Source organism: Aptenodytes forsteri, unplaced genomic scaffold (genome assembly GCF_000699145.1).
Source record: "Aptenodytes forsteri isolate BGI_AS27 unplaced genomic scaffold, ASM69914v1 Scaffold317, whole genome shotgun sequence".
NCBI classification, from domain to species: domain Eukaryota; kingdom Metazoa; phylum Chordata; class Aves; order Sphenisciformes; family Spheniscidae; genus Aptenodytes; species Aptenodytes forsteri.
In genome coordinates, this window is record NW_008794415.1 from 54911 (window position 1) to 78092 (window position 23182).

General features: G+C 39.9%; 1 protein-coding gene across 1 annotated transcript in view; it reads left to right on the plus strand.

Annotated features, from left to right (window-relative positions):
- SYNPO2 (synaptopodin 2) overlaps positions 1-23182 on the plus strand; it is a 78678-nt gene that overhangs the window by 51287 nt on the left and 4209 nt on the right. The window contains exons 2-3 of the mRNA XM_009289366.2: positions 14490-14641; positions 19011-19804. Of these exons, the coding sequence (XP_009287641.1) occupies positions 14490-14641; positions 19011-19804 (946 nt within the window). The remainder of the gene's footprint in view (positions 1-14489; positions 14642-19010; positions 19805-23182) is intronic.

The following is a 23182-nucleotide window of genomic DNA, read 5'->3' on the forward strand; positions in this document are numbered from 1 at the left end:
CCCCCCCTAAACATTGCTTAGTCTGAAAGGCAGGCCACAGGCCAAACCACCAAATTACACAAACATGCTTTGGACTAAACTGAGGAAAGTAAAAAGATCTCCAGCAAACTCTTTCTCTCCAAACTCACCATTCTCCCGCCAAGACAGAAAGATTTTCACATCTCAGCACTGTTCTTATCACAGCGCTGGGTAACTTTCCAGCTGGTAATAGTCTATTCTCTTATTCAAATAGACTCTCTTCTCTTCCTTGCTACCTTTGACCCACAGCAAGGAAGATGCCAAAAGTGGTCTGAAGCTCCCAATGACGTTCTTGGGATGATGCACCCTCTACTATTGCTCAAGTCTGTGCCAAAGGGCAGCCAAAAGTTGTCCTAGCAGAAAACTGGCATGCTCTGTAATCAGTCATAGCTGGGACTTGCAAATCTGCCTCAAACCTCATTCATAAACAACTTCTGAGAATTTAGTTAATCCTAGATTACGTAGCTTATTTTACAGGTCTGAGGCACAGGAAAACTAGCTGCAGCTGAAACTCTCAGGCCTGCCTCAGTTCTCCTGAGACAAACCTCAGGACAACTCCAAACTTCACAAAAGCCCAGAGCAGTCCAGGCAGAGCAAGGAACTACCTATTAAACTGGGGACCCATTTAATGATGGCTGAATGCAAGCTTGCTCAGTGTGAACTCTGCTCTGCCCTCCTATCCCTTTGCCCGGAATTATAGGAGTGAGTTAGAAGCAATGAGTAGCACTGAAACCCTCAAACTGCCCTCAAGTTAGAAGAACTCAAACCAAACAAGTCCTTAACTTGGCAACAATTCTGCCTTAACCAGAGACGGTAAGTAAGAGGTAAGGCCTCTCAGCATTGACCGCAGTATCTGTGCTAGTGCCAATTGTAGCCTTGGCTCTGGAGCCTATAACTCAAACTCCAGTCAAGACTGAGGGATGGCCCATCCAACCCCCAGCACGGATAAATAAGCCAGTGCAAATTTTATCCTAACTGATTTCACAGCTTAAAATTACAAACTATTAGCCAAAATAGCACAGCCTGGATCCACACACTCGTCCTCCCATTATTGTAGTTTCCACTATTGAAATGCAGCAAACAGTAAGCGTGCTTACTAACCCCACATTAGGCCCTAGGGCTCTGCCAGCATAACCCACTCCAAGAATCAGCTGCCAGCTGACGTCCTTACTCATCACAGCAAAAATGCCCGAGTTTGGGCTGTTCCTCCAATCCTGGTCTGAGTCTGGAACCTCAGTTTCACACTGCCACCTGTAACTGAAAACAGTGTCCACATCAGCACATTTCACACTTGACGATGCCGCAAAAGCAGTAAGAGCTTTTGTTCTTTAAGTTACATCCAGAATTTTGGAAAGTGGTCTCAACAGGCCTCTGAGAACATGGCGCTCTGTGTCAGAGGCCTAGAAAAATCAAGTATTGTGTCAGTTTTAAAAGGATAAACAAAAGTAACTATATGTTCTGATGTCAGCTCGGACTATATTTTAAGGAAGAGTCAGTATGGTGACTCAAAGAATCAGGAATATGCAATTAATGATTATGGAAGACTGCATATTTGAGTTCTCTCTCAACAAGATTAACTGTCAGGGAAACTTGTAATCACGTTGATATAACATGCTTTTTCTAAAGGACTTGCCATGGCACCACAGATTTTGTCTGAGAAATTTAAAACAGCTTATTCCTAAACCACTTAACAGTATGTATTCAGTTTGTTCTAGTTTACAGTTAAAGCCGGATGAATGTATTTTAGAGCTGAAGACAGTCTCCTGACTCCAGCACCCCACCCTCTGTTTCTGCCTCCTCTCTTTCTCCCTCCATTTGCATCCAAGGACCTGCAACTCCTCTTCTAGAGGATGGCAGTTGCTGGCATGGTTCAGGCATACCTGTTCAGTATCTTCCTCATACAGTTATCCCACTTCCCAGTTCTGCAGCTAGCCCATACATCTTCATTTTACAGCACTGCATGATGTGATACAAACTCAACAGAATGGACTAAAATATACCTCATCTCATGTATCTCACAGTAGAACAAAGAGGAAGCATGTGGCCACTTTTTCCCCCTTCCCTCTCATTTATGAGGAAGAACAGAAAAAGAATCCGGTCCTTTTTTTTTTTTCTTTTTTTTCTTTTTTTTTTAAGAAACTGAATTGCAGGTCTGAAAGTGCTTAAGTTTTCAGTTATGTCTCACATACCTTTGCTGCTTTCTACCAGCAGCCACGAGTCTAGGCTAGAAATGCTGTTCTCTTTGTAACAGTGTGCATATACCCTATTATTATCTTAGCACCACCAGAAGATAAATACTTTCAGATGGCAGTTTTTGCTTTTTACCTTTCATTTACCTGTCCTTTCATTGCAATTTTGGTATAAGAAATGTGCCACTTTTTCTACTGGAAACACCTAGTGCATGGTCTTAAGACCATACTAATAGTGCAAGTAAATAGCAGTTCCACTGCTGTAGCGGTGACAAGAGTTCAGCCCAAGATTAGGCAGTGGACGTGCTTACCACAAGGACTGTCTATTGTAGTACTTCCAGTGTTGCCTGAAACTGTTCAGCAGCAGATAATATAGACATTTTTATTCTCTACTTATTCTCCCTTAACCTTATCATCACAGAAATTCTTTTCTCCAAGCCATAAGCTATACTGAAGTTAAAAGACTTTTGATGCTACCTATATATGAAAGCACTCAGTAAAGATGCATTATTTTCTCAATCCCAAAGAAGCATTGACAATTCAATTATCTCTCTGCACAGGGGTACGGTAGGAAAGAAGAAATGAAAATGTAGCTACAATGTTCATGGAGAGATCTAAGTTGATTAGGATTTAAAAATAAGCCAGGAAGCATAAAGCCAGTCACTACTCAAGCAGGGCAAGAAGAAAAGGGGAATGGAAATAGAGCAGACAATGCACAGCCACACTATTGAGAGGCAACAGCACCATTCCTCTCCTTATCATATGTTCATCAATTCAGAAGCAGCACTAGTGAAAAAGAAAATCAGCACAACATTTTAGTTTTGACACATCAACTACAAGTATGCAGTAGTACACCCCAAAAAGGATATTCTATACCCAGGCTATACACTAGATGTGTTGTACAAAATGAATAACAGACTTTAAGTGCTGTACCCAAGCTCACTATTGGGAAATTTGCTGCGTCGCCAGCATACCAGATCAATATTTCAGAGGTCATTATCTCATCCCTTCTTCAGCTGCTAACTTTGGATTTCTGCCAGAGAAAGGCAACCACTAGCAAGATGATACACTAGTACATTAGGCAAAGCTTTTGGGAATTTGAGCAGGCTTTTCTTTTCACTGAGATCAGTCTGCTCTCTGGTTCCAAATGGCACAAGTGCTCCGTCAATATGTAAATGGTCAAACACGTTCTTTAACCCTCCCACAACAGTACGTACAAGAAGTTGTACCAAACTGCATTTGTTGAATATATTACGAAGAGAACATTATGGGAAGGAGGAGATGACAGTTACCAAACTGAACCAGTGCACTCAAGAAGTGTGATTTCACATGTACAGTGCAACAGGAGGACTGACTGGAGACAGAGTTAAACAATAAGTAAACCAATAACTAGATGGTACCATCACCCCTCTACAAGAATGTCCCATGAACTTTTACATGATTAAACCATGATTAAAGTTTTGCTTTAGCTGTGAGTTGGTAAGTAAAGCCAGAATCTTTCAGGCAACTAGATCAATGGGGTTTGAAGTTAAAAAGTACCTTCACTTTATGTAGCTTAACATTCTATATCACATATTTTGCCATAAGCTACCATAGTATTATACCACTGTTCAACTTTTCTAACGGTGATCTTGGTGATAATCAATGGTAGTACTTCCATGAACTCGAAGAGTAACATCCTACCTCACCTTCTGGAAAGACTTTTTAGATTTAATCCAACAGTTCAAGAATTGCATTAGACACTAAAGAACATTAAGTAACAAAATATGTCTGAACGTATTAACTCATTTCTCCTTTGATCTCTCTAATGTTGTATTTTCTCATTTTAAAACCCATTTAGAAATATAATTAGCTTTACGGACAGACATGAAAGCCATTTCTACAACAGTGGATGTGTCTAGGAGCCTTCCCTTAAGACCAGAAGCAGAAAAGAGTGTGCTGAACTGCCAAATTCCCAATATCATTATCCTGCTACTGGGAAGAATTTGGTGACAGGAAATATTTCTGTGCTTACCTTGCAAGCCAAAGATACTTCATTATTCAAAGCTTCCTCTCTCAGGAAAAGCATTCAGGAGATAGCTTAGAAGCATCTTTGTTCAACCCAATTAATTAACAGACATTTGCATGGTCTTACCAGTCTTACTGTGCAAATTCTACATACGCTCTCCAAAGAATGGGACACAGTGACTTTAAAGGTAAAATATAGAAAATTATATTTTACTATACTTATACTATCTGTACTTGTACGAGCTAAAGTCACAGCACTCAAGCTTTAGCATCTAACATGCTCTAGGAGCAAGGCTGCTTATTGCATGCCCATACATTCAGAGGAGCTAGGGAGGGCTTGGATCTCACACTCCTGATGAATTTGCCCTGTCTGAAGGTTTTACATTGTGGCTTTTACTGTGACCGAGTCTGAAGGAAACTAGCTTGTCTGGTGGAGAAATTCAGTATGAAGGGGATGGGAACTGGTATCAGCCTGATGCAGACTCATCTCCAGGCAGCAAGGATGCAAACAGCTTAAGCCACATCCTGCAGCAGACTCATACTCAAATAGAGCCATGGCTAATGAAAACCGACCAGAATTCGGTATACCAGCTCTAAAGAGGCCCTTTATAAGAGAAAAATGTATATAGCCATCATGGATTTTGAGAGTCTGTATACAGAATACTCCTACACAGGTAAGTCATCCCACTCAAACTCCAGTCTATGACACTGTGTTATCTCAATAGTATATAACCCAGCTTGCTTAAAATTTAATCCCTAAGCTTGAGCTGTGGCCTGCCAAAAATGCCGGGCCTTCAGTTTAGACCAGAACCTGGTATTTCCAGTGAATTTATGTGGACACAAACCCTAGACTGGAGTTCTAGGTAAGAACATTTCCTAATTATATCATTTTGAAAACCTCTCAAGAACTCCTAAACTATGCTACCATTACTCAGTTAAATCTGCGAGTGGCTCAAATTCCCTTTCTGAAGATCTGATGACTCTTTCCTTTCTGCTCATCTCTGACAACTACTTTCTCTTTATATACATATTCAAAGAGGAAACTAAGAACACAAAGGTCATTCAGTTTTCCTCATGTATGGGCACAAGGTCTGATAACCAACTGCAGCTTGCCCTGTTTTGTTACCCTGACACGTGGACCAGGAAAACGAAATACTTTCTGACCTTAGATTTTCCCAGCTGTCTATCTGAAGCACGTCCTGATCTCCAATAGCCGGGTGTCACCGATGACCTTCACAAACACAGTATTAAAGAGATGAATTTTAGACAAATTTAATTGTAGTGTTCAAAACATTGCTCTCAAAGTATGTGGAAGATCTGGCAAGGTAATAGCTGTGGAGACTTTTGCTTTCTTGCTGGATAGCATTGTTATTCTGGAGTTAGAATAGGAGTTGCATGTTAACCATGTAACTTAAAGCTATTACGCATTAAATCTGTCTATACAACAGATAAACTGTTGTATGGGTACTAATTCCATGTGCTTGAAAACCCAGAGCGAGCTCAAGAGCTGAATGGCACGTTCATATAGATATTAATAACACACAAGTACATGCTAATTTCAACAAGCCTAGATTTATCAACCAGTAAAACAAGTGGTCTAACTTTATTATGGTTTTATCAGGTTTTGGGGTGGGGTGGGGGTGGTGTTGCCTTTTTTCTTCAGATTGCCTCACTATTTTAAGCATGCAGCCTACCACTTGCAGTCATGACTTAGCTTCCAAATCATGATGTAGCTCAAAGCATCTTAAATAGAGTTATTCCAGCAAAGGCCTTGATTCTTTGTATGAAACAGGATCTACAGGCTAATTGACAGGCCATATCTGTTTCCAGAGGTATTGATTTAAAGCTGGAAACTGACAGTTTGTTTTCAGATAAAGCAGACAAAACATAGACATTTAAAACTATAAATACAATTTTAAATAGTGGCAGGTTTAGAGATGGAAGTCAAAGACTGGATCCTCATGGATTGGAAAGGTCACAAAAAGGCTTGTGTCACTGACTGTATATTTTAATAGATGGCTACATAGCCAGAGAACAGAGAATTCATATCTGAATTTCTGGATGGATACTAATATCTATATGAAGTCCATGCAAAGGAGAAACAGGTCACCTTTTTCTTAAGACTTGCGTTTATACAGCCCATGATGCTATAACTTGTCATGGCAAAGCTTGGGGATGGGGAAGAAAGTGTTAAGATGGAAATACATTTGGATGTTCTCATTGTAATGAGTTTAAAAAAAAACAAAAAGAAGGGATGTGAGTTTGTCACTGCGTCACCTCTATTGATTATGTGACTCTGCAGTACCTCACACATGTCCCACCACCTGCCTGGGAAGGTTCAGAACATTGTCAGTGGAAGGGCTGGTGCTCTGGACTGAGGAGCTCTGGCAAATGCTGGTTTGCACTAAGTTGTGAGCTGAGACCCCGGATTTTGACTTAGCAAGACCAGTGTTTACCAGCCTGAAGTCTCTGAGCTATTTAAAGGATCTACAGAGATTCCTAAAACACCCAAACACATTATGAGGTAGGCTTAACTTACTGTACAGACGTTTGTATCTAAAAAACAAAAAGCTTACTAACTGAAGGTTACTTTTTTGTCTAAAGGACTCCTGCATGCATAAACATTGTAAAACAGGGCCCTAGAGCCCCAATTTATAAACCGTGCCTGAATTCACTTAATTTCTAACTCCATTTTAATTCCCTAATTTCATATAACTGAACCCACTAATACACTAACAGTTGTGCCACTCAGTGCTTCTGCTTCCTGCTCATAATAAAGCATTGTACATTGTTAATGTTATTAGATTGACAGATAACTTTTAAATATATTTAAATACTTTTACTAGCCACTGCCTTTGCTTTAGGGTTTATAAACCCTTTGCTGTAGGGTTTATAATAAAAGAGATGAAGTGCCTTTTTTTGTTTTTTTTTTTTAAATACTGTCTACAGGAAACACTGATCTTTGATCCTTGATCCTGAACTTCATGACTAACACCTAGCTAATCAATTAATGAGAAAAGTAACTTCTGGAAAGTATGAGCTAATGCCTGATAAAATTAAACTAAGTATTGATTACATTAACTTATTTATGCTGGCCTTAAACACATTTAAGAGAAACACATTAGCTAGCTAAATTTATTGCAGCAACTAGCAGGCAGGCCTTTAATTGCGGCAATACTATGTTGTACTTAGTTAAGTAAGTGGCAAAGCTGAGTTCCACATACACTTTGTGTACTTCCACATGTAGTACTATTTGCCACTTTGTCAGCAAGCAGAATACAACTTTGTTTAATTGCTTAGATTTTGGATCACTTCATCACTGCCCCTTGTCTTCTGAATCACTTTGAATCACCACCTCTTTGACGGCCAAGACTAGGTCATATTCAAGTCAGTTGAATTCCTTGTTATTTCTAGTACATAGTACATTTAACTTGGATTTTTAACTTAATTTTACCTTCTGTTAAAGTTAAGATATCTGACTGTATCCAAAAAGATTTAGATTAAGAAACATCAGATCTGTATTCAGGGTGTCAAAAGTTAGAATTGGAAGTTGTTTCTTTTAGGGAAACTATTACTTATGAAAAGAGTGCATCAACCACTTGCTGCTCTAATACTAGTATGAACAAAGAAAGAAAAGGCAGTGTCTCTACTCTCCTAGCCCCACTCCCCCTTTCCTGCATACTGATACCTATTATCTCTGCTTCTTCCCCCTTTTTATCTCTCTGACAATACAATAGAATAGTTGTATCTAAGAAACCAGCCATCCTGTTCTATGCTCAGACCTGCATTTTTTCCAGCAGTAAAGGAATCAGTACTTCTGGAAAACTAAAACCCTCCTTGTACCAGTCATTTCATTCACAAGATACTTCTCTATCCAGAAACAGTTCTCAACACAAATAGACAAAACTGATACTTGTGCTTACAAGTGTGAAACAATGTACTGACACCAAGTGAGAAGTTTTAACTGTGCCTACCACCTAGTTGCATATTCCCACCTCAAACTAGTGTAAGGATCACATGCCATAACCTGGGGAAAGAAAAAAAAACACCTTTAGAAACCTCCTCATACTAAAAAAACACTAATGGTTACAAAGTTACCTGCCAGACAACCCCTGGACAACCCCTGAAGAGAGATACTAAAATCTTAATGTTACATGCAGAAAGTCATGTAAAGCAGCAGGTAGATAGCACCTGCTTATAGAATAAAAAATATTACACCATTTCTGTATAATGGGAAGGCCTAGGCTAATTATTTTTTTCTAAACAGAAAACAGGTCACCACTTTGGTGGGGAAAAATTTAAAAGACCTCAACACCAGGCACATTTAAACAAAGCTACTCTATTAGTTAATGGTGAGACTGAAGTGACTATACAGAATAAGGGTTGTAATCCCAAGATTAAGGTTAATGATTATTTTATTTAAAAAAGACTATTTCATAGATATTTCTTAAACACAGTTCTGCATTATTGACGATGGCAAGCCATCTAGGGGCACAGTTTGCTACTGCAGCAAAAAATACTGCTTTAAAAGCTGGCTAATTGTTGGGTCTGAGAAGGTAACCTTAAGTTGGAAATCATTCAACAGGGACAAAACAGTAGTCAAAGGACATATCCTTGTTAAGCACTCTTCACCCTTTGTTACTGATGTTTAATCATCAGTCTAAAAGAAAACACAAAGTCACTGCTGGTAAAGTTTGCAGCTGACATTATTATTGTTTACTACTTTAGTTAAGACAGACAACTGATCTACAAAGTCCCCTTTGCCTGGTAAGCCATGCTATTTTGGGCAACATGTTTCATCATAACAAAACACAAGGCCAGCCACCAAAGACTCAAGACTAACACTGAGGACTTACATGTGTAAATAACGTTCACTGAAACCTGCTTCAAGCCTTGAGGGCCATACAACAGTTCAGAAGAGGCTTCAGGAATCAGATAGGATATTCAACTGAATAGGCTTTTCCAGAGGTGACCCCTCAATGAAAGAAACTACTCTGTCTGTATGAGCAAGGGTCCTTAAATAGCAGGGAAGTCTATTTCCACTACATCCAGTGGCAATATTTTCTGTTCTGTTGTCTAAAAGCTGCTGGCAAACTGAAAAAGGATCAGTAAATAGTTCTGAGAATAACTCATGGTTTGGAAAGCTTGCTTTGAATTGAGAATATCGCTGTGCAAATATATGTATATTTTAAAGCCACAGAAGTCTTACTTTAATAGATAAAGGCTTAGGCTAAATGGATTGTGCTTATGCTCAGATTGCTCATTTTCTCAGATTGGTTGCTCAGTCAGGCTGAGCAATCATTGAACCTGATTGCTCAGTCAGGCTACATCTGAAGCACATCACTCAGACACACATCCCAGATACAGGTGTGTACTCCTAGCAGCATGCCAGAATAAGATTAAGATACACGTCATCCTTCCCAAAAGTCACTGGTAAAAGCAAGACTATGAAATATCCTAATAATCTCTTAGTTGCGCAATTGGAGAACCAGGACTGCAGAGTGTCCTCAAGTCCATTTGCCTCGCTTCGAACTACAACTCATTGACCTTGTTACCAGGTTCAACATACCTCAACCCTCTGATCTGCTTATTATAGGGCTCAGACACACAACCAAGATCATCAGCTGGTAAGCTGAGCCCCAGTTGCTGTCTGTGCGTCCACTTGCAGACACAAGTAACAGGTGCATCTACTTCAGCTTTTTAGCTTCATCAGGATTACATTTTTTGAAACAAGTTTTCCTATTATCCTGATTTACCATATGCTGTTTCACAGCACGGAACAGTTTTGGGTTGTACAAACTAAACGGCTTTCAGATTAAATCAAAGGAGCAGATCTAATACCTGCTACCTGGCAAGGAGTCTCCAGGCGACAGGATGAGACTAGAGCTAGTTTAAAGTAAAAACAGTATGGTATACACAGCACGAAGGCTGGGCACTCAGCGTTAGCTTTCTCTACAAAACCCCTCCTTTGCCCCACACTAGCAGGAACACAGCCACTGTGTCTCCCTCAGTTTATTCATCTTTTCACTGGTTAAGAAACCAACTGAAATTGCCATGTGCTACAGGCACCCGTGACTACTCCAGCCCCAGCAGCATCCCACAGCTACCACCAACCCACAGTAAGTTACTATCCCACGCTTTTCCCCCCCCACACCTGTGCCTTTGGGATGTGATCTCTCACCAGTGCATCACGGCACCCAGACCTTACTCACTCACAGTTTCCAGCCCATGTCTTCACAGACCCTCCTGAAGAGCCTCTGGACAGTCCTCAGTCCCTCGTTGCAGCAGCTGCTTGTGAATAGGTGCCAGGTGAGGGGCTGAGGAGCCCTCCACCAGCCCCCGTGGCCTTCCGTCCCGGGGAGCAGTGCTGCTGCTGCTTGTGCGGGCTCGTGCTGCACTGCTCACAGGGGAGTCCTGGCTCCTCCGCGGTGCTCAGATAACAGCGAGCATCCAAGCTAAGTTCTTCACAAAGGAAGTTTCCCCTAAGATTAACATCTCTGTGGATATGAGGAATTGCTCAGCACTTGACATTTTAAGCAGCAAGGGGCACTCCTGATAGCGGGAAATTCTGGATATAGGAGTAATCTGGGAATAAAAAGAAATTACGTACTTCGGATAAATCGTCCAAGTAATCCAGCACTGTTCTTCACACCCTCTAGCAAGGGCGATCTAAACACCTGAAATTACAGACTATTATAACAAATGGCTCAATAACCTGAAGTCTTTATGTACAACTATTTATATACAACAGTTTAATACTGTTAAAAATTTAGAATTCTAAAACTCCTTATGGGCAGAGCACGCACAGCATTGACTACGGTCAGTACTGTTGCAATACCAATACACCTTGTACAATGATTTCCTTAAAACTTTTGGAATTCAGAGTAAATATTTCCATTGCCATTTCACTGGAAATTTTGCGATTGGAAGTAAACCAAAGAATTCTAAGGAGCACATGATATATAACTTGATTAATAAAAAGGAAGAGTCCTGACTGAGGGGGAGCAGAAAAGCAATACAGGCAGCACCAGGGGAAAGTGGGCTAAAGCTCTTCAACATACCCCAGGAGCAACTGGTGTCCTGATGGGTTCAGCACTAGTGGTACAGGCTCAGCTTCGCTGTGTTATACCGGTATTGCAAGCATTGAAAAACTAAGAAAATCTTTACAAACATGTTTTTCTAGTAGTGAGATCCCATTCACAAATTTTATGGGAAAAAACACTTTTCCTTCCTAAAGAAAACTCCAGCCCAAAGCAGATAGGAGAAACGAGTAACTGAGGAAGCCTGGGCTGCGCCATAAGGCAAGAGCAATCACTAGTTGTGGAAGAATCTCTTCTGCTTTACAACCAAATATGCCTTGCTTTAAGTTCCCAAGGGCTGGATGAAGATTTCTTACTGTCCCCTGTGTGACTAAGTTGTATTTCTGCTAACAAAGGCAGCTTTTGTTTCTTAGTGGGCTCGTCAAAGGCTTTCTGCCAAAACTTCCTTTGAGAGAAAACTGTCCACTAAACTCATATTTTACCAGGAAGATTCTGCTTTCCACAAATCTTCTTGGGATTTTTTTGTTGGTTTCTTTTTTTTTCTTTTCTTTTTTTCTTTTTTGTTCTTTTTTTCCCCCCAGAAATCTGAAAAGTTTCGGTTTACATGAGTAAATCATTTGTTCATTTTTGTGGGTTTCCAGTGAAGACAAATAAACAAAACCAGAAACAATTACAGCTTGCCTGGCAAGGCAGTCTACATATTGCTGAGTAACCTGGTGATATCCTGAGGCCAAAATAACACAAATGATGATGGTATATTTCTACCCTAGCAGCATTCTGCTATAATTTACTATACAACCTGCCCTTGCTCATTTTTTGTCAGTGCTCTCTCCTCCCTTTTATTCCCCCAACAGAAACACCAAAAAAAAAAGGATAATACTGAGGTGATTTTATATAGACATTGTTCAAATTTGGCAGGGACAGGTGCCTCTGGGGGAGGCTGGGAAAAAGGCCTACATAGAGTCAGGAGAACCATTAATACGTAAAGCATGTGCAGTGTGAATCTGCAATGGCAAAATCATGTTAAAGGTGTGATTGATGTAGATAAACCTTGAAATATAATACTGACAGGAAATTTGCTCTAATGTGCATATAAACTGCAATGCTACCAGAGAGTGAGGTATCGCGACTCACAGTAATTTCTTTCCTGCGTGACCAGTCAAAGAAGGGGCTGAGTTTTTGTATGAAGGTCCAAGTATCTCACAACTGTCATCTTTCAACAATTCACAAGGTAGCAAAATGGACTGAGAGGTTCCTTTCAAGAACTTTAAAACGAAATTCAATGCCCTTGTCTATTTTCTTTGATGCTACCAAGGAGTCTGTTTAAAAAATTATGAAACTGGTTGAGCTGTCTAGCAACTGATGTAGACCTATTAACATGGTACATTTGTACTTCTGCTTTTTGACAGAAATCACTGAAGTTATGGAATGGGTAACAGTTTCTCTCCTGAGGCAGCTGCAATGGTAATCTATGACAGAACTGACCCCAAATTCTCAGACACTTAATAAAGAAACAGAAACAAGTTTTCTTCTCACAATCTAGGTATCACATTATGCTATTTCAGAGTTCACATGTTGCTGTAATTGCTGTTTACGTGTTTTTTGAAAAAGACTCACTCTAAATTCTTCCTAGCATCCACACTAAATGTTTACATTCAGGCCCAAGATGTATTGTAAAATTTTAATAGCATACCCTCCTATTTAAAAAAACGGTAACAAAACCTCAACCCAAATCCTAGTGCATATATGAAGCAAAATGTTCTAAACACTGTTTAAACTGTCGTTTCTTCCCAAAGTACAAGGATGTTTATGCTCTTGCCTAAGGCGAGATAAACAGAGCAGCATACCACTCCATATTTGTCAATGTTAACTCTGCAAGGTAGAAACTGGCTTCTGTATGCACCAGGCTTCTGTTTCTTCACTGCTCTAAAAGCCATAATATGACATATGGGTATGTATAAATTGAAACAACAAAGATATATGGCCCCGCCACAGAAAAACATGCAGTCTCACTCTTTATTCCACATATCATCCTGACTCCAACAAACTTTTCAAAATCGTCTCCAGAAATGCGTCTTAGGTACCAGACCAGTGGCCTAACAGTATATTGGGGATAACTCCATGGGTCTGTGGGACAGTTGCACCCTCAAATCTGGTGTATATCGGAAGTAACTTTCCTAGAGTCAGTGGGGACTGACTCTGCTGCTCTGAGTGTGGTACAACTATACTACTTCTTTAAAAATTTTCAAGAAAATGCTATGAGAAATAATAAGGATAACATATTGACCCGCCAACTGAATATTGTATAAGGCCAAAGTACTCACACCAATAGGTAGAAGATTGATAGCAAAGAACCCAAGGACAGCCCTTTTATGTATATGTGTCATTCTAAAATAGACTCCTGCAAGCATCCTGGTTAGTATAACACACTGTTTGCCAAATATGTACTTTAAAAATAGCAGTCAACTGTATGGCATACCTTGAGCGGTGTTAAAGCTGTCTACTTTTTGTTATACAAAGACTATGGTAAGTTATAACATGCTGCCAGGGGAAAAAGAATTGAAACACCAAAAACCAAGCTGCACAAGATTCTTGAATGAATTCTTAATGGGGAAGGTTAAACCATAACAGGCGTGTCTTAACTTTAATAAATCAGGGCACTTACTCAGATGACTAAACATGGATTTTGGATCTCCAGTGATTCAAATGTTTATAGTTTGGCAACTAAACCTACAGTTGGGCATCTAAGGAAAAGTGTCCACTATACCAGAGGTCTGTGTACCTACAGCTCTAACAGCATGTAGATACTGTCATTCTGCCCAGAGGAGCCTGAAGTTACACGCTCTTCTTTTAAAATCTTGGCATAGATTTCAGCTCTAGTAGTCTTTCATTTTGGGAGAAACAAGTAAGATTTTTTTGCATTTCTGCTAAACTCTGATCAATTGATTGTTGTCCCAAACTTCTGTGTCTCCCTTTTTTTAAAACAAATTCCAGCCTGTTTGACATCTAGCTCACAAGCTCAGTACAGCCGAAGTTTTTGTATTTGTTAATACTGGCCAGAACGGTATTAACCTCAACTGGGACAAGTTATTAATTTGTGTTACTAGAAATTTATGATCAATAATACTGATCCTTTTTCTTTTGTACAGACAATAGTAAGTTGAGGACATGGTTGCTGCTGTTTTCAAATGAACGTTAATTGTGCAATTTGGAATTTGTTTTTGACTCATTGTAGGTTCGCAGCAAGAGCAAAGCAGCTAAGGCTGGACTGTGTGAGGGAGATGAGGTGGTGTCTATCAATGGCAAGCCTTGTGGAGACTTAACCTACGCTGAAGTTATCGTTCTGATGGAAAGCCTGACTGACGTTCTGCAGATGCTTATCAAGAGGTACAGGAATACTCAGAATGCTTTGGTGCAATTCTGTTCAGTGAACCACGTGGAAAATGCTGGTTTTGAATGTACTCATTTTGCAGATGTATACTGTGAGCTTCTGATAGTCCTCTTATTTATGTCTGTAACTCTGCTTGTCTGTATGGAAAAGGGAGGGAAGACAGAGTATTTGATCTGAAGGAATTCATGTATATAATTTGAACAGTACAGTTCAGACACAGAATTAAGAGTACAGTCTCCAAATGTAACAATTTTATTTCTTATTAAGTATTCTTAATACTTGCAAGGTGTCCACTACCATATCTGTGTACTGCAGAGTCTTAAGTTCTTTCCACCCCTTTGAAGTAGTGAAGTGTTGTTATCCCCCACAGATAGGGAAGTGAGGCTTACAAAAAGCAAAGGCTGTATAGATGGAGAAAGTGTGTTACGCAGATATGCCTTGATGATGACATGGCAAATGGTCTTCTTGGGTGGCAAAATGTGTTACAGGAGAGGGAGAGGGTCTGGAAATCATGAATTCTATTTCTGTAACTGTTAACACTTCACTAGATGAAGGTGGGGCAAGTCACTTACAGCTCTCTGGGTCTCAGCTTCCCCATTTATAGAATAGTGATAGTGAATTTCAGTTTTCTTTGAAAATGCTTTGAGCTTCTTAGAGTAGAGAACCTTCATGTAAATTTGCAAGCAAGCCAGCATTACTGCTCACTGCACATCAGTCCGTTCTATTCTAATGACTGTTCTGTAATTGTCATCACTGTAATGCATGCAATCTTGAGTTCAGAACCACCTACAGTAAGCACATTCTCCCCAGACTTCACAAATTCAGACAAGATGAACTCTGAATTGCCTTCAGTGTGGGTAAGAAGAGGAAGAAAAGACCGGAGACTTCCACACTCCTTGTAAGGAATTATGGCTCCCCCCTGAGCTACTGCAGTTCCCTGTGTCTGCTCTCCCACAGGCAGGACCAGGAGGACAGAAGGGGGTCAGGATTCATCACAACAGCTAACAGAGCAGTGTCACTGGAAAGGCCGAAAGGACTCTGGTGCAACAAAGGCACTTGTCTCTGGTTACCAGGGATGTCTAAACAGCATGTGAAATTCCTCTGTGGTTTCTGCAACCTGCACAAAGGAACTCTCCTGAAGTGTCTAGTAGTTCAAAGTTACAATCTGCCTTCAAAACAAGATGCTCTCAAGGAGTATTCATTTTATTAATAACAGACATTTTGCATGGCCTGTCTGTGCATGTTGTCTTGGGCTGAGTAATGGATCAATGTGATGAGATCAGGGCAACAGTGATAGCTGAGGATTACAGGTTACCTTCTCCATAGTGCATAGCTCTTGCTTCTGGTTCAGCAGTACCATTTGAATGCTCATCATGTGATATCTGCATTCTTATGTTTTTAATTCATAACATGACTACTGGAACTACACTTGTAAAAATGATATTTGTGGCTGACCAGCTGTCTTCTTTGCAGCCATAGAAATAGCTCCATATGCTTTGACTCCTGCCTGTTGCTGCTCTATAACTGATATTTCAGTTGGTCTGAAGGCCACAGTACACTCTAGCTGAAAGTGACAGCACATCTTCCATTCACTCCATTGCCCCTGCTTGAATGTACGGTGAATGGCAAGACATGTCATGAAAATCAGAACCAAAACAGAGTGCTTAGACCACATAATTCAGTGTTTCATGGAATGAAACTGTGTGTCTGTTAGAAATTTTAAGCAAATTGCAGTTGCTCAACACTCTGAAAGTGACTAAAACGTTCTAAAGGAATTCACTGTGAGAATCTTTGAATTTCTTCTCACCAGTTCATCTCCCCCAACTCGCAGCCCCTGGAGTTGTCAGTATCTTCCAGGGTATGGGAGAATAAACTGAAATACTTCTCTTCCCCTGCCACCTCCTTTGTGGGTAGTAGTCCCCTCAGCACTACCACCAAGAGGATTTTCCAGGAAGTGTCTTAGCGTCCTCTAAGAGCAATGAGAAGCAAACCCTTCCTTTCCTGAGTAGCCACTTGTTAGCAGCCCTCTCAAGAAAACACTGGAAATCATGAGGAAAGAATAACGCCTAATTAAAGTGGTGTTCCAGTGGTGATCTTTACATCCAAGCATCTTTTGCTGGCAAGGAAGAATATTTCTCCTTGGGAAGCTTCTGACTGTTCCTGAGCTATTTCTGTGAAGGATGAGATTTTCATAGGCATTCATTGTTGGCCTAATTCTGCTCTTACTAACCTTACTGGGAGGAAAATGAGGCTTTTAAAGTAGTTTTTAAAATGCTACTTGGCCTTTGATGTCTACAAAAAGTTTTCCCAATCCCCTGTAAACCACAGTCAGTTACTGACCAGCAGTGCCCACAAAATCTTCGGTTTACAGGATCAGAGGAAAGAGACACCCTGCAGGGCAGGCACTCTCCAGATGCCATGTTGGGGAGCATCTTACTGACCTTCCCGACAAATGCTGAACAGATGTATCCGGGAAACATCGAGAGTGGGGACAGAAACAGAAATGCTAGCCTGCCCTTTTCACATCAGCATTAGCAACTCTTGGGCTACTGCTGAGTCTAGAAAGAAAATTTCTAGGGGGAAGTAGGGAGTGTGTTCAGTGCATACCGAAATGAAATGCACCATGTAGGGAGTAAAACATGACTCTGAGACAAACCCTGCCATGCCGCCTCCATGAGTTCTGCTTCCTTCCCGGAATTACACCAGGGGTGTTGTTCCTGCAGTGAGCTGGAAAGACCTGAAACAAAAATAACAATTTGACAAAACAGAATCTTAAATGACAAAAAAGAGATCAGACCCAGTATTCTGCCTCTTGACACATGGATACACATTTATGTCTATATAGAGTAGAAGCATATCCATAAGTAGCAAGGGCCTTTTAAGGTGGAAATCTTTCTCTCTCACACATGCACACAATCACTCAGCTACCAATAAAGGCTAACATTTAGCTGGCCCAGCCCCCGGTCTCATATCTTACAAGGAAATGTTTACAGATTTCTGCAATTTATCTGTACTTAAGAGCAGTACAATTGATCATCCAAATAGCATAATATGATGGAATCCAGCAGCACTCACAAGGAGCTCCCTAAATTAAAATCTGTCTGACCTTTATGTAGCTCCATATGTGGTTTAATGGATGTTACACATTTCGTGCTATTTGAGGCAGACCCAGACTGCTACAAACAGTATGCTGCACAGCTAGGAAAGCAAGTGATATTGAAGTTTCTTCAGTGCACTGACAGATTTATTCTTCTGTTGCTTCTTCCAGCCTTTCTTTGTAGGGGGTTCCAAAGTTTCAGAATACCCGGGACCCGCTTTTGATTTCAGAAACCTCCATAATACTTGATATTAATACTTTACTGAGGGTACCTACCGCTTCCCTCATTTGAAAAAGTGCTTTGCTACTTTCTAGTCAACAGAAAGCCTTAATAACATGCTGCAGTCTTGCTGTACAGAAAAGGTTTCTTGTTGAATTAATAGTAGTCAGTATGGCCCAGAGTACTGAAAGAAGAAGCTAGAGAGTACACTAGGAATTCTAACACCGGTAAAACAGCCTAACTGGGCTAGGAGAATGAATAGTTTAAAAAAGGGAGGTACACTGAGGTATACAGTAGGCTTCAGGAAGTCAAAGTAACATTTGCCAGTCAGAAATATACATTTTTTTAATAATTAGGAAATATTGTATGGGTTCACTACCCTTTTTCACTGGATCACTGGAATAGGCCCAGAATGTTTTAATTATTCCATGACATATAAGGATGATGATCCTCACAGGAATTCTTTGAATGTGTATTTTAAGTATTCATTCACCTCCCTCTGATCCTCATCCTGTACTTATCTATTCCTTAGAGACTAAACTATTTGGGACAGGAACTACGTGTGAGGATGGTGCCTAAAACAGTTGCAGCAGTAGCCACAGAGCCAAAAATTAACCACTCTTCTGGTGTCATGCAAAGTTAATTTTCTCATGCACATGTGAAATATGAAGAAGTATTGTCCCAGAAGTCTCAGCAGCATTTGTCTGGAAACACTCTAACAGAAATGTGTCTGTGAAAGCATACTGATGTTAGGAATGATATAATTCCACATTGCAGAAGGATGGTAATAGGATCATAGTTCTACCACAGTAGTGTAATTTCCCTCTTAGTGAACCGTTAAGTTGAAGAATTTTGAAAGATGCAAAGATGCTTCAATTTAAGACCTCTACATTCTGGGAAAATTCTTCTACTTAAATGGACCTGCTATCAGGTACCACAATTAATATAGGGGAAAAATACTACACAGAAACTGCTTTTGTAACTGTACTTACAATTGCTGTGCTTACAGCAGCTTAATTTCTTGAATTACTTGTTTATGTATGTGCAGATCCTCCAATGGAATAAATGAAACCTTGAGTGCTGAAAGAGAAAATGGAAAGCACGATAACATAAAAAATGAGGACTATAGGGAGAGTACTACACTGCAAATTAACACAGCGAAAGAGATACCCCATGGAGATTTATGCATCACAGAGATACACACTGAGACTCACCAGGGAGCAGGAGAAAGCAACACACACTTTTCTGAAACAAAACAAGAGACCACACAAAGCCACAGAATTACTCCTAAAGTGATAGGCACCTCCAAAGTGCTCGTGACAGATGAGGCTGCTTTCAGAGGGAAGATTGAAGAAAGAAGGCCAGGTACTATGGTTGAGCTGCAGTTGTCCCTCTCAAATGACGCGCACAAGGGCACCAATGCTCCTACTGTGACTCTCTTAGGGGCAGAAAAATGTACCCCGTCAGGAAGAGGACCCAGTATACAACAAGATGGGACTAGCCCTGTAATCGCAATTCCCCTGGGCATGAAAGAGGGCAACATCCAGTGGTCAAGCAAAGTAGTCCAGTTTTCTAGTGGCAAAGAGGTCAAGAGGATCCAAGGTGCAGCTCCATCTCTCCCCAGGGTGGAGGTGATCCTAGACTGTTCAGACAGGGAGAAGGAAGCACCCAGGTCTTTAACCGAAAGGGGGTGTGTTGATTCTCAAGTGGAAGGAGGGCAGTCAGAAGCACCTCCTTCCCTCCTCTCCTTTGCAATCTCATCAGAAGGCACAGAGCACGGAGAAGACGACCAGCACTCGGAAAGGGATCACAGACCTCTCAAGCACAGGGCGAGGCACGCAAGTAAGTATGTCCCATCTAATCATTTGCACTGCCTGAGGGTATCTTTTGTAACTTTAAACATAAACATTTAAACAGAATTTAGACTGCATTAGAAAAAAAAGTTTAGAGTTTTTTTCTGTAGTTTTCGAACTTTACCACTGTCTTTTTCTTTAAACGATGTTTCTGTTCTTGCTTTATATATTTTTTCAGGGTAATACAATGCTCCTGGTGATGAGCCAAGGGTATACCCATGCCTTAACTGTGCTGAATAACTTTGCTTAGTAGACTTCCACTTTGAAATTAACTCATGACTTTGTCCAACTAAAAATACTTCCATCTCCAAAAAGGGCTGAATTTGGCTGGTCTTCTAATGTATATTCAGAGGCAATCTGTAGAATATTAACAAAAAAGCAAGTTGCTTGCACATGTCTAAGTGAATCCTGTGGATTTCTCCTTTTATAGCAAAAACTTTGTGTTGTCATTTGCATCATCTAAAATCAAAGCCATACCACTGCTCTTAAAAGTTAATAAAAAAGGCTAGCAGAAAAGCTTGAGATTGCCTGCAGAAGAGATTTTGACAGACACTAGCATGTGTATAACTGTTACATGATCCTTTCAGTTTTGTCAGTCTTCTCTGGACTGTGAAGTGAACATGCTATTTCTTCTGACTCCCATACCCAGAAGTCAGCTTCAAAATGTGCCCAAGAAGTTTACATGAAAGCAAACTTGCAACTGGATCCAATATCAATTAACTGAGTGTAGATAAGTTTTGTTTATTTGTTTGTTTGTTTGTTTATTTATTATTTTATTCATTTGGGACCTTTCTGTTGGTTGCTTGCTCTTTCCCAACAATGTTAAGAATCCTGTCTGGGGATTTAGTACCAGTATGTCAAAGGTGCTTGAATGTGTGCAGTGATATACTGTAGCAACAAGCTATTTCACATGCAGTGTTGGAATTAGTCTGCTAACCCACTGCTAATTCCTCTGTAAGCATATTTTTAGCATGATAACCATTTGTATCTTATTGGCAAGTGGATTAAGCAGTTACTTATGCCTAAGTGTCTGTATGCAATCCACATATTTTTGGCATATTAAATGAAGCATAAAAGAAAAGTGCACATGCTTTACATTTTGGCTGTGAAGTTAGAACCAACTGTGGGACTGTGACTGTCTTTCTTAGACAATTACTTGCAGTGCCTCTCTTATAAGGCAAAAGTACAAACAATGAACTACATCTTACATGATAAATTCTGCGTTCAAGTAGGACACAGATTCTGTCCTTTTCCCATCTCAACTATGACAATCTCAATTCCTTCTAATCTAGTGGCAGGTCATTATTCTTAGGAACCACTGATATAAACTACAAAAATGTTTGCTTTTATTATTATTATTATTTGTAAAATCCTATCTACATATTAGAACAAACAAATTGCCAAGCACAGGGGAATAATCTGTGTGCAGCAAATACTATGCATGTTTTTTGTAAAATTAGAAGTTATAATGCAGCATTTAAGTCTAAACTAGAGAAGAACATTTATTATAGGTGTTCGATCTCTTTAGCAGAAATTTTCTCTGTAAATAGTAACGAGATTATATTCACCTCAGCAGGTAACATTTCTTCTGCCATCTTTTGAAACTATTGATTAAGTAACTATTCAGATGAATTAAGAAAAAATTCGCTAGCAAAATGAAAAGTTTCAATTTTTTCTTTCCACAGAACTGTATGGGTACCTGCTGAATCCCCTTCCTAGAAAAACACTCACTGCTGATGCAAGTAGCTTATTTGAAAGTGTAGAACTTACATGCTGAAGGGCGACCATTTCTGTTTGCAGAGGCACTCTACTAACACTAAAGCCCACACTTGTGGAAAATGTGTTCAGTGACTATTGTAAGCATTTGGATTGTCAAAGGACTGAGCCGAGGATTTTGTGATTTGGCCCTCTTATAATAAAACATTACAAATTGCTGGTTTGTGTGCCATGCTCTTTTCTCTTTTATGGGTTCTTGTGAGAACCATTGGTCCAGTCATGCTGTCATCTGGCATAATGGCAAAACTGCAATTGTCTTTAATAGGAGAGGTATCAGACTCCATCTACTGACATGGCTAAAAGGATCATTAATAGAAAATACGTCACATGGCTTTCTTTAATGAGTTTGCTTATTTATACTAGCAAAAGATACTAAATAATTTACTGTTCTATTTTCATATATCAGAAGCACGCTTTTTCCTTTTGAAATTAAGTGGAAGGGGACCATTGATGTAGGCAGTAACAGCTTTAAATTCTAGCTTTTTTAAAGGGAGAAGCTATTGAGGCTGTCATTCGTGAGATGCGGTGGTAGAATATAAGGAAGGGAAAGAAACAGGAACACCACCTGACTAGCGTTGCCCCATGAGGGACATGCTCCATGTCACATAACAAGGCAGCAGTCATGCTGATGTACAGTGCATCTATCAGTTTTACAGCTGCATCTATTCCTGTTCCACATGACTTGATGAAAACCAGTAATTTATGCTTTAAGAAATATGTATCATTGATATATGCTAGCAAATACTCTTGAGAAGTTAGTTGAGCCTTCTCCACTCAGTTTTTAAATGTGTACTTATTCCTGCCACATTTTCAAAATAAATATTCTGGAGCTGTGATATCCTATATAATTTTCGATTATGATTCAGGCAAGTAATGCTTGTTAAAAGACTGAAACCTGCTTTCATTGAGTACCATGGCCAAACTCCCATGTCTTCCACAGGGCTGAAAGTTAACACTAATGGTTTCTGTGTATGCCTTTTTGGATGTATATTTGCTTTTAAATAGCTAATACATAGAAGCCTAATGACTTTTATCAACTATACACATTTTGTGATGCATATGAGTAAAATAAACACATAAATGGCAGAAGCTGCTGCCACCATCAGACAGAATACACTCAGTTTCATTTGGTCTCAGATGTTAAGCAGCCATGGGCCTGGCTGGCTGGGAATGTCTGCTGTAAGCCTAGGAACTGTGGTCAAACACTTCGTAAATACCAGACCACAGAAATTGAATAAATGAGAAAATCTCGTCTGCCTGTTGCTGCTGAGATTACTTATGGGAATAAAAATCGAGGACGCTAGAAATAAAGACACATGTAATGTTCCTGTTGAACTAAGAAAGTCCTAAAGAAAGTGATGCAGCCTTTGAACTTGCATGGGTGTGACTCTAAGGAATGCTGGGTATGGAATTTACAACACAGTTGATACTGTGGGAAAAGCCTAAGTATAATGACCTCTCCATGCAAAAGAAAATAAATGTTTTAATATGGGGGAAGGGAACAGTGGGTAAATTTCAGTATAGATAAATGCAGAACTATTTGTTATTAGTCTCCTCTGATTTTTCTGGGCTGCATGCAATTAAATGCGCA